Source organism: Grammomys surdaster, unplaced genomic scaffold (assembly GCF_004785775.1).
Source record: "Grammomys surdaster isolate TR1022 unplaced genomic scaffold, NIH_TR_1.0 126660, whole genome shotgun sequence".
NCBI classification, from domain to species: Eukaryota; Metazoa; Chordata; class Mammalia; order Rodentia; family Muridae; genus Grammomys; species Grammomys surdaster.
Window position 1 is genome coordinate 1,670,851 of NW_021621449.1, and position 12,225 is coordinate 1,683,075.

At 49.8% G+C, this 12,225-nt stretch overlaps 1 protein-coding gene across 2 annotated transcripts in view; it reads right to left on the reverse strand.

Annotated features, from left to right (window-relative positions):
* Iqsec3 (IQ motif and Sec7 domain 3) overlaps positions 1-12,225 on the reverse strand; it is a 99,615-nt gene that overhangs the window by 24,573 nt on the left and 62,817 nt on the right. Inside the window, exons 4-5 of one of the 2 annotated variants that reach the window (XM_028761134.1) lie at positions 8,643-9,748; positions 6,792-6,953 (exon numbers count right to left, since the gene is read on the reverse strand). In XM_028761134.1, the coding sequence (XP_028616967.1) occupies positions 6,792-6,953; positions 8,643-9,748 (1,268 nt within the window). Of the gene's footprint in view, positions 1-6,791; positions 6,954-8,642; positions 9,749-12,225 lie in introns of those variants that run through there. The other variant, XM_028761135.1, reaches the window with a different exon arrangement.

A 12,225-nucleotide genomic window follows, 5' to 3' on the forward strand; every position in this document is an offset into this window, starting at 1 on the left:
ATGAGACTCGGGAATCACACTCTCTGCTCTTTCCCAGATGAGAGGATCACAGCACAGCAAGTAAAGCAGAGGAGAGGGATGGAGTTGTACCTGAGTCTGCTCCATTTCCACTGGTCAGTGGACGAGTCAGTTCTGTTCTCTGGGTCTGTTCTACCCAGGCAAGATGGGAGGACTAAGCTACAGCTGAGCCTGCACTGGGCTTTCCAGCGCTGAGATTCAGAAGCAGAGAGTCACAAGAACAGTGAGCGCAGCAGATCATGCTTCTTGTGGAGTGGGGCACAGACAATGTTGTGTTGTGGGATTATGGGCTCATTCTGCCTGGCTGCAGGTCTCAGCCATCTATAAGCTGTGTGGCTGAATGGAAGCTCCCTAACCTCTCTGTTCTTTGATTCCTGGATTATTAGAAATGGGCGCTCCCACAGCTGCCACTGAGATGGAATACGGCCTTGAATGGGAGATTCCTGGAGCTGTGCCCGCCCTCTGCACATCCTGAATGCTTGAAACTGTGTGATCTTCACTGTGCTCTAAGGATATTCCTGTAGAAATCATCAGAACAGGCTGACTCCCTGGAAGTCCCTCCTAGAAGTCTCATGTTAGAGTGGCTGGTTGGAGCCTCCAATACAATGTTACCCAGAGTGTGGGAATGGTCCCTCCTGAGCTGGTTTATGAGAGACCAGGCTGGAGGCATCCATTTGCGTAAAATCCCAATCCATATGCCTTAAGTCTGGATTTGTTTACCCTATCTTCAGGGTCCACAAAGTCTCCAATTCAGAGAGTAAGGGAGTCAGAGTCAACTTCCATGACTACTGCTCAAGAGAGTTCTTATCTATCCATGTCAGGGGTAGAGTAGGCTGCCCAGAGAGGTGGCAGGTCTAAGATTAAATCTAGAAAGACACTACTGGTCCCCTCTCCTCTCCTCTCCTCTCCTCTCCTCGCCTCTCCTCGCCTCGCCTCTCCTCGCTTGTCTTCTTTTCTTTTCCTTCCTTCCTTCCTTCCTTCCTTCCTCCCTCCTTCCCTCCCTTCCTTCCTTCTTCCTTCCTTTCTCTTTTTTGACAGTTCCGGGACTCGAACCTGAGGCTTTATACAAGGTAAGTTAAGTGCCTTACCATTATGATATATATTACCTCAAGAGAGCACTTTTAAAAGACACCCTTCTTGTCCCTCTGGGTTGTAGAAGAGAACTTTTCAAAGCTTTGGAAATAGCACTAAGACTTTTTCCTACGTGGTTCTTTCCCTCCCCTCCTCTAGACCCTGGAGGGGTCTCCCTGAGCCACAGCCTAACTGTTCTCTCCACAAGAGAATTCCTCAGGCAAAAAGTCTGCTCTGAAATTACAGCAATGAGTGGGCAAGATGTTCTCAAAGAATTTCTTGCTAGCCAGAAAGGCCACAGCCTTCCAGACTGTGACAGACAATCTGTCTTCATTTAAAAATGTCCCAAGAAGAACAAGCCTGTTACATTCTGGCCAACAGACATATGCTGGTGGAAATGAAGTCATGAAAATCTGACTCTAACATCAAATGCTAATTAGTGTGTACTGAAACTTCACACAGGACTGGAGAAGACTAGTGGAAGGAGGAACATGCCAGAAACTTCCTGCTGGCAGCATTACCCTAAAGCTGCCCTTAGAGCATTTTCACTGAAATGATAGGCAGGGGTATTCTCCTCATACATGTGATTCACATCGGAAAGAATCAGCCACGCTAGAAGAGAGACTGCTCACAGCTGGCCCAGAACATTCTCCCATCCGATGGCCTTCAAGCCCACTGAAGCGGACACTTCAGGAAGGAAATAGAGCAGAGCTAAATTCTCAGCTACAGGAAAACTGTGGGTGGGTGGAGTGGTGGGCACAGCTAGCCCTAAAAGATCCCAGCTCTGCCTGCCTCCTATATATACCTGGGCTTGCAAGGTGTCTCTTTTGTATATCCAGAAGGAATGTCTTCAGGATATAGGGTAGTCCCCAGAATGAGCCAGTCCCATCCTGTTCTTTCCCGTGTCTCCCTGGAAAATTCTAGCAAGTTGTCATCTGATGAGTGGATCTGACATCAAACCAAAACTGGCACACTCAAGTATCTCTGCTCTGAAAAAGCAGCAGAAAGGTTCTGATGTGTCTCAGTCTTAGGTAGGAAAAATAAAAATGGAAACAGCTAACATTTATAGAAATCATCCTGGGTCTCAGGCAGTTCAACACGTCACATGCACTTTAAAAGGCATAATTCAGCAGATTACTATGACCCTTATGCAACAGACATGGATGTCAAAACCAAACAGCCAATGTCTTAGAGTGGGCACAGCCCTTTGATAGCTTTATTCTTATTTGATTATAAGCCTACTAGAACTCACTCTACATTGGTTGCTTTTCTCGCACTGTGACCAAATACCTGACAAGAAGCAAGTTAAGGGAGGAAGGATTTATTTTGGCTTGCAGTTCAGGGGAACACAGTCCACCACAGTAGGGAATGGCAGCAGGCAGCTTGGTGACCGTGGGAGCTTCAGGCATCTTATTCACATCTTAGTGGATTAGGAAGCAGAGAGCTTGGGTTGGAACCAGGACCTATAACCAACTAGTTCTGCCCTTAGAGCCCTGTGCCTTCCATGTAGGCTCCAAGTCCAAGAGGTTCCACGACCTTCCAAAAGGGCACCGTGAGCTGGGAACTGAGTGTTCAAACACATGAGCCTGTGGGAGACACTTTACACTCAGACCGTCGTATCCTACCTCTAACCCCCATTAAGCACTTTTTCAAAATGCCAAACGCATCCAGTATAACCAGCCGCAAAAGTCACCAAAGTCTTATGGTTCCAGCAGTGCTCAAAATTCCAAATTCCACAATCCCTTCTGAGACTCAAGACAGTCTCTTAATTGTGAACCCCTTCGAAATCCAAAGATAAGTTACATATTTCTGTCAAGGAAGGATGGGAGTAGCACAACACTGAGGCTCAACGCGGCAAATGCCAACTCTTGCACCTTCACATCCAGCATCCAGGGCTTATAGTGGCCTCAGGATGGCGTCTGTTGCATTTGCAGTGAGTCATGACTATGCCAGACTCCTCTAATGCTATGCTGCCTCAAAACCAGGGTCTGTTACTTCTAAATCCAGTCTCATTAAAAGCTCAGAATCTGGGACCCAGCCAGATGCTTTAACAGATGTAGTATCTGGTTCTAGTCCAGGTCCTGGTAGACTTTTGGTTACTTATGCAGCCTCAGGAGCAAGACCTTTCGTCATCTGTGTTTCAATCAGCATCTTGTTCTTCCAAACAATAACTGTGATAGCTCTACCCATAGCCTTCTAAGACTTCTCTAGCCTAAAGCTCCAAACTCTTCCATGTTCTCCTCCTATCACCAGGTCTTAAGGACCAATAGCCACATGGTCAGCCTTATTAGAGTCATGGCCCCACTGCTCAGAACCAATTTTTTAGATTAGCTGTTTTTCTCATTGTTGTGGTCAAACACCCATCAGGAAATAACCTAAGTGAGAATGGATTCGTTCTGGCTCATAGTTTGAGGGGGTACAGTTCATCATGGCTGGAAAAGCTTGGTCAGGAAGCTTAAAGATGGGGAGTGTTGGGACACTAGCTTATATCTCAGCAGATCAGAAGGTAGAGAGACAGGGTCAGAACCAGAGTTGGGCTTTATAATCTTCTATCTTCCTCATCCTGTACCTGCAAACCAGACAGATACCAAAAGACTCTATAACCATCTGTGACAACAAAGCCAGCTTGTGATCAAGTACATGAGCTTGTGACACTTCCCATTCAAATGAAATGTTTCTTCTGGGAGAATGAGCCCAGAGCCCAGAACCATCAGTGGCTAAGAATGGCAAGGGCTGCACTCTGGGGTCAGGGCCCATGGTGGTATGCTCAGGCTTGGGAAAGCACCTGAGCTAGCTCCTGCTCTTTTCTTTCCTCTCACAGGTGTGAATGCTGCCTCTGAAATGAGAATTGTCCCTCTGAGAGTCATTCCAACTCCGTCTTCCCTTCTACTGCCGCTTGCTGGGGAACTCTGTGGCTTGGCCTGTCTCAGTCTCCGAGGACATGGGTGATTTATCACCTTTTGTTTGGCAAACAGCTACGTATGGGATAGATGTGACTCTCTGAATGCCTTCCTGCAGGGGCAGGGAGGCCAGGGCTGTAGAGTATCCCAGGGAAGCTTTTCCAGTCTGGGCAAAGCCATACCAGGCAGCTGTGACTTCCTGTGCTCTGTCCAGTGGGAGTAAGGAGGGAAGAACTGATTATTTAATGTTTCCAGGTAGCGGGCTGGAGTGGAGGAGATCAATGCACCCAGTGTCCTGTCTCTCCACGCTGACACCTGACTCTCTCTGTTTCTCCACATCCTGCTGGCTTTTTGCAGGAAGATGCTACTATTTCTCGGGCACGTTATGAACTTGGGGTACAGGGCTCTTTTCTGTGGTGTTGAGTCAATCCAGGGGCTGAGTGTATCAGAAGTTCAGATTCTGGGGCAGGATTTGTACCTGCAGAATAAAGCATGGGGCATAGGATATTTGTGGGCACAGCATCATGCCTCTCCTCTGTATTCTACCCTTTTCCCCACCCCCAGGATGCCAGCAGAGATGCCCCTGTCTTCTTATTGATTTAAAAATATATTCTCTCTCATCCGTCCCCATCCATGTTGAGGTGTGCACATTTCCTGAGACCATGAGCCTTGCCCGTTCCCATATGCATATACAGAACGCCCAGTCCAGGTTTATTCTTAACATAGAACAGGCACTCAATGCTTGTTAAATGAATAGTAAATGGTCATTTTATTCTTCCCTGAAGCCCCAGCACTGCCCTCAAGCCTGAGGGCAGCTCTGAGACTCTGGCAGGGTGACAAAGCAAGATCCCCACATTTAGGGCAGAGAGTCACCTGCCCTAATGCATCAGCAAATGCTCCAAGGAACGGGAAAGATGACAGATTCCACAGAACTCAGGGGGACTTCTGAGATCACACAGCCCAACTTTCTCATCTTACAGATAAGGAAACAGGATCTAAGCGAGCACCTTCCCCAAGCTACTTAGCACCCGGAAAGGGAGACAACAGTTTCTTAAAATCTACCCACCAGCCGCCTCTCACCAGAAATACTAGCTGACATGGCTCAAGCTTGGGCTCCGAGGTTACTCCCTAGCCCGGGGTTCTCCAGCACAGGCCACAGCAGCAGGCCCGGGTCTGAAGCTCTTATCCCCCACTGATCATCCATTCTCTACCATGCCCTGTCTCCAGGGAAGGGGACTATTAGTTTTCACTGCACAAAACCTGTGTCCTGAATGTTCTGGATCAAATGTGGGCTTGGCCCTGGAATACAGGCCAAATTGCCTGGTGATGGGGCATGGCAGAAAAAACAAACAAACAAACCAGAGGAAGCCATGAGGGGAGCAGGGTCACTATTGTCTCCCAGAAGAGAGAGACAATCAAAGTCCCCTGGGATCGTGGGACAGTTGGACAGAAGGCAGTTAGTGGAAAGGGACAGAAGGCCAAAGATGGAACACAGGGGTCAGGATGGGGCCAGGAGAGGATGGAAATGTGGTCTTTTTCCTCCTGAATTGTTTGGCTTCCCTGCATCAGTTCCTGGGCATCTGTTTGAGACACACCACCTAACAGAGCTGGCAGGACAGGGAAAGTGGGGCTGGAGGGAGAAGGTAAGAGAGCAAATGGGAACTGCTAGACTTTTTCTGCTCTCACTACTCTTCTTGTGTGAAACCGCAGGCTCAGGCCCCAGTTCCCAGTGGGCAGGGGCAAAGCATTGGTTCTGCCTAGCTAATGCCATTCAGGGAGGCAGAGATCCTTCAGACAGGGCTCAGCCCTTGCTGTCCTACTTGCATTGATACAACACTTCCCCGTCACCATCAGTGACTCCAGAACATGCAAGGAGCTGCCATCTGGGCCTTTAAGTTTTTTTTTCAGACCATGAGATGTGCTAGGATATCCAACCTCATTCTCAAAGAACAACTGGTCCATCCACAGGGCCAAATCGTTCCATCCTCACAGGCTGGGGCACAGAGGACCTATGCCATGTCTACTTTGCAAGAGTGCTGTGACTGCCCTATTAAGAGAAGTCATCTTGTTCATCTGCTCAGCACTGGCCAGAAACACTCACAGTGACCATCCAAGCTCCCAGCCCCCCCCGTCACTCTGGTAAGAACAAGAACAGGCTTTCCCAGGGGCCCAATGCAGAACCTATGGGCCCTCCTCACCTTTCCCAAGGGAGAGGAGGTCCCAAGGCTGTTCTCCAGCCAGAGAAGTGCCACCCTGCCCTCTGGAGATGTAGCTACTGAGCAGCTCAGAGACCAGCATAGCTGAGATAGTCCCATAGCCCTCACCCCAGTCATTTCCTGGAGTTTGAGGCATAGGCTTTTCCGGGGATAATTTTGTCGGTTGATTCATCTTTATGGAATCATAGTATTTTCCTGTTTTAATAACCCTCAGTTTAGCCTCCTTTCTCCATGTTTTGCATCTTACCAATATGAAAATGAGCCTTGGCAAGGGTGTCCTGCAGCTGCTGGGGCAGGTGCAGAGAGAAGGTAGGCTAAGGAGCCATCCTCGAGCAGAAATGGGTCTGAGCTGCTCAATTCATTAATTGTTTTTATGCCCCCTTCCCCCTCCTGTTTCTTATGCCTTAGGGTGTCCCTGGAGCTCCTGAAGTCTCCAGGCTCATCCTACCATCAAATGAACAACTGTACTCATAGTTACACAGGAAGCCAGAGCAAGGAGTCCCACCTCCCAAGAAACAGTGAGAATTCTTGGGTCCAGGACATGAACGAAAGGAAGGAGGGCAGGGCCCCCATCATGGGCACTCACTCCAACACGTCTCGGTTGAACTGCTTCTTGCTGTTGCCCAGGAACTCTCCTATCATCTGGCGGCTGAGGCCTTTGCGCTGGAGGAGGAAGTGGGCCACACCGATTGGGGTGTCAGGGATGAAGCCACGTGAGATCAGGAACTGGATGCCCTTGTCTGGATTTCTGCAGAAGGGTTGGAGTTGGGAGGAGAGAGGAAGTCAAGGCTGCTTGGGGCTGCTGTCTTGTCTCCCATAAACCCAGTGAGATCTACTTCCCAGGCTCACCCTGAGGCTCTCCATGGGAGTAACTGTCACCAGAACAGCCAGAAGGGTGAGGTGGGGGTGCTGGGAAGGTGTGGGTAGTGGGGCTGGGGGTGAGGTGGAGGCTGGGGACAGGTATGTGGTTTGAATTGAGAAGAGGAAGCCCCTTCTCTGTCCCTGTCTTGCTCTGGATACCCTCTATAGTCCCCCGGTGGCTGGGGGAGGCTCTTCTAGCTGCACCTCTGCAGTATTCACTGGGTCAGAGGAAGTAAGTAATCACGAGGAACCTTTCCTCAAATGTTTGACATTTTCAGGACATCCAAGCCTGTGACTTCTCTCCCAGCAATTCATTTGTATTGTGTTTTGCAAAGGCATCGTCTTCCCATCTATAAGAGGAGGGGGATACAGCTGGCTCATCACTAGGGATAGGTTGGGAATCACTGACATGGAGGATAAGGGTATCTGATTTCACATGCAGAAGTGATGGGGGTGGGGTCGCAGTGGAGTGCTGTCGGGGAGCTGTGCTCGCCAGGTGGCAGCCTGATCTACAAAAGGATCAATGGTTCTGGCCTTGCTTAAGTTTACCTCTTACTAACAGTTGAACAGTGTGCGACCTTCCACCCTCCTGTGAGCCTGTTTGCTACTCTGTGGAATAGGAGGATGTTTCCAATCTCTAGATACTGCGGGGGCGAACCACAGGTGTGCTGTGAACTGCAGTGAGCATCACAAGGCCAGGAGCTGTGTCTCACTCATCTGTGTGGTACAGGCCTGACAGTAATAGTTATATGAATGAATGAGCACAGGAAAGGATTCCTGCTCTGGGCTGGGAGCTACGAGAGAGGAAGGGTTAATGAGTACCAGTGAGTATCTCCCAGGGATGGAAGCGTCTACTTCCTCAGTGTGGACCTGCCCGTGTTCTTGCGTACAGTCTCGCTGAGTCTCTGCGTTCCGGCAGGCATCAATTTCTCTCCTGTTTCCTAATCCCTTTTCTATTCACATGGCTTTCTCTATAGTTCTTTTCTGTCTTTCTCTCTTCTTACCTATTCTGCTACTTTACAAAAACTATTTTCAAATAAATTGTTATTGTGGGGAGAAGGAATAGCCTTCACAGGAGGTCAGATGACAACCCTGTAGCATCATCTTTCTCCTTCCACATTTATGTCTGTTCTGGGGACAGAACTCAGGCTTGCTGACTGAGTTTTCCACGGGGACTCTATCTTATTTTTCCACTGTCTCTTCTGTCTCCGTCATTTCCTCATTTTGTGACCTCAGTGAAATAACACCTAACATCATTTTCGTCCTCAATGATTCCTGCTCAGTCTTCATATCGCTTGTGCTCAACTCTATATTTTTCCCATTTTCCAAACCCACCATTTCACCTTAGGAAGTAATAGTTGTAAAAACCTGTGTTTAATGTGTTGGTCATCTGGAAAAATATACTGTGTATTTCTTAAACAATGCCTGGGGGCCCAGGCGAGGATATCAAACTAGGCACAAACTGCCTGGGAGGACCCTGGGAGGACCCTGGGAAGATGCTGTCAGGATCTTGGTACCCATCAAGACCTCCACGATTCCTCCCTCCTGTCCTTCCCTGGACTCCAAGCTCACTCACATGTTGAAGAGGTTGAGGCCGATGCGGTAGAGCCGCTTGCGCAGGGTGTCCGTGGAGAGCGTTGGGGACCTGCAGCTGGTTGGGTTCTCGCAGTGGTAGCGCGGCAAGCTCAGAATCACCGCCTGCAGGGCCTCCTTGGAGGCAGCGGCAGAAACTTCTGAGCCAGATTTGGCAGACTTGGTGGAAGCGCTGCTGCTGCTTAGCTGCTCAGAGTTGTCGCCCCCCTCGGCCTCCGCCCCTTTCCCTGCCTGCCTGGTCCCTTCCTCTTCCTCCTCTGCCTCGGTAGCCACTGCCTCCTCCACCACGGCCTCGGCTACCGCGGGTTCATGTGCGCTCTGGGCGCGGCTCTCCGCTGCCTCTGAGTCCTCACTGGGTGGGTCCATCTGTTCCGAGGCTGGGACTTCCGAGACCTCTTGAGCCTCGGTGTCCCCTTGTTCGGTTTGGGCGGCTGCAGGCTCGGCTGTGGTCTGGGCAGTCTGTGCGCCCAGACAGTTGGCCACAGACAGGGCGGTGGAGGAGGAAACAGAGATGTTCTGGTTAGCGATCTGCACCGTGACATCCCGGAAAGCCATCATGAGGGTACTGCTGTGACCCTGCGACAGGCCACCCGCCTCATCTCCAGACCCTGGACCGCTCTCCGGCTCCCGCGCCGCCTCGGTCTCCAGGCCTGGCTGTCCCGCATTCGGGTGCAGTGCCTGGTGGAGCTGGTAAGTGCCACTCTCCTGCAGCGAGCACATGGTCTTGAGGCTCCAGGTGCTGAGGGCGTCGTCGATGGACTTGGCCAGGGACTGCACCTGCTCGGTAAAGGAGTCCTCCAGCTCGGTGAGCGAGCCAGCGAAGGTGGGCGGCAGGGAGGGCGAGCGCCCCAGCGGGAGCCCCAGGAGCCCACAGCCCTCCAGGAGCGCCTTCTCTGCCACCAGGCTCTCCGCTGTGGGTGCCCTCACCTTGCGCAGCGAGATCCGCCGAGGCAGACGGCTCTCCAGGAGTGAGTTACGGATCTTTTCAAAGTTCTTGCTGAGCTGGTATTGGCGAAAAGCGGTTTGGATGGTGCACGCGGCGCGTCGGGATACCAGGTGGCCCCCGTATTTGTGTTCTAGCATTTCAATCTGCAGCAGGGACAGAGAGAAGGGCTCAGTTAGGGAGGATGGAGGTAGCGTTGATTGGACCAGTACAACCCACCATGAGACCCAGGTTCTGGGTCCCCAGTGCACAAGCGCACAGCTTTACAGGGAGCTTACACCCAAAGACCCTCAAGCCAGATATGTTTGAGATTCCAAGTCCTTGGCAAGACTCCTGGGGGCAAGTCTCCTGTGGCGGTGGGCAGAGGTGTTAGGATGGAAGTCCCATTTAGCTAATCTCCTGATTATTAAAGAAGGCTTACATGAGAGATGGATGCAGTATTTATGAGTAAAATGCTTATCTAGAATTTATATTAAAATACAGTAAAATGTACTAGCTAGCATGATATTAATATTAATAAAACATTAATAAAGTTGGTTGGAGCCTGGTGATGGCTGCATGGGAGTTTATTACACTATTGTTTCTGCCTTAAAAATAATTAAAAATGAAAAATTAAACAGTGATGTCAAGATCAATCAATCAAGCAAACAAAACCCCTACTGTGATCCCTGCTCACCCCAGGCACCTTCAGCATGCTCACTTCACTTCATGGGGAGCTTTCGTTTCCCTGGGGACACCAACAGCTTGGCATCTGAGTCTGACTGTCTTTGAATCTCCAGCCCCCAGTCCAGATTCTGGCACATGGGAAGTGCTCATTGCAAACATGATGAGATGGACCGTGGCCCAAGAGCAGGATTTCTTCTAGGGCAGCATGATTCACACCCTTTTGTTTATATCAACAGGAGGTGTGCAGCCAGGACCAGGCTTGGTTAGAGCATCTAACCTGAGCAGAGCCCCCATGGCATCTGTGTGTTCCGGGTTCTGCCTCATTTCCTTCGGCTCTGCTCTCTATCTCTGAATTGCCACTTTTCTCTGTGCTGTGTTCTTGCTTTCTCTACTTTATCAAGACTTCTCAAGAAAGGATTAGGGACGTCACCTGTAAGAGAGCCAACCCCTGACACTATTAATGATACTCTGCTATGCTTGCAGACAGGAGCCTAGCACAGCTGTCTCCTGAGAGGCTTCATCCAGCAGCAGATGGAGGCAGATGCAGAGACTCACAGCCAAACAACAGGCAGAGCTCGGGAGGCTTGTGGAAGAGTGGGGGGTGGGCAGTGTAGAATTGAATGAACTTGAGGGGTCAAGGACACCTCGAGAAGACCTACAGACTCAACTAACTTGGGTCCATGGGGGCTCTCAGAGACTGAACCACCAACTAAAAAACATGCAGAAGTGGATCCAGGCGTCTTTACACATTTGTAGCACATGTACAGCTTGGTCTTCCTGTGGGTCCCTTAACAACTGAAGCAGAGGCTGTCTCTCTGACTCTGTTGCCTGCATTGGATACTGTTCCCCTAACTGGACTGCTGGCTGGGCCTCAGTGGGATGAGGAGGTACCCTCTCTGAGGAGAGGGAGGAAGGGATATTGGAATTTATAAGGAAGGGGGTCGGAAGAGAGGAGGGACAGAGGGGTGCAATTGAGATGTAAAGTGAATAAATACATTTTTAGAAAACTAGGGAGACATTCCCCCCTGCACCATACCCCCAGAAGCAGCTGACCATTTAACTATGCCCCTTGGAGGGCTTTGCATTTAAATAAAGGATCAGGCTAAAACAAAGGAAATAGGCTGAATTAGTACTGCAGAGTCCCCAGTAAGTCCCTTTAATCCTTTGTGAGTGAGAAAGTAAACCTGGACTCTGAAATTACACTTCAGTCATCCTGCCCCCCCTTTACACACCGTGTCCTTCTGCAACTAAACGTCTGAGGGTCACTATGGTACTGCTGTTCCGACATTCTCCAGAAGTCAGGATGGGGAGGGGCACAGGTAGCTTTGCTACCCATGGAGCAGATGAACAGGCAAGCCCATCCCTCGATATGGCACTCTCACGTGCTTCCTGATCTTCTCAACCCACCAAAGGTTGTGTCTGGGATGACTGGTACAAGACTCTAGGCATCACAAGGAAGCACTACAGCGGTCTTAGAGCTGTGTGTTGCAGGGGAGTCTTTAAGATGATATTAAAAGCATACCATTATGGGTTTGGAGACATAGCTCAATGACAGAGGCCTTGCCTAACACGTGTAAGGCCACGGGTTTCATTCCTAACACTGCTTAAAAAATAATCATACCAAGTATGCTGTCTGTCAAATTACTAAACACTTAGCAGCTTAAAATAACACATATTTATTTTCTCAGGTTTTTTACGTCAATAGTCTGGACACAGTTCAACTGGGTTCTCCACGCAGGGCAGTATCTTTGGAGGACTTTTCCACCTGAGTCAAGGCTGCATCTCCATTCTATGCCTCAGTGGATGCTAGAGTTCATCACTGAGAACCAACGAAGCTTTAATTCTTTTTGCTCTAGAATAATGTCTGCAAGAGCAGGAACAGATGTCTTGAGGCAAAAAGCCAGGTTTCTTAGAGGTACACAAAGAGTTGCATAGAGAAACCAAGTAGGCGACTCTC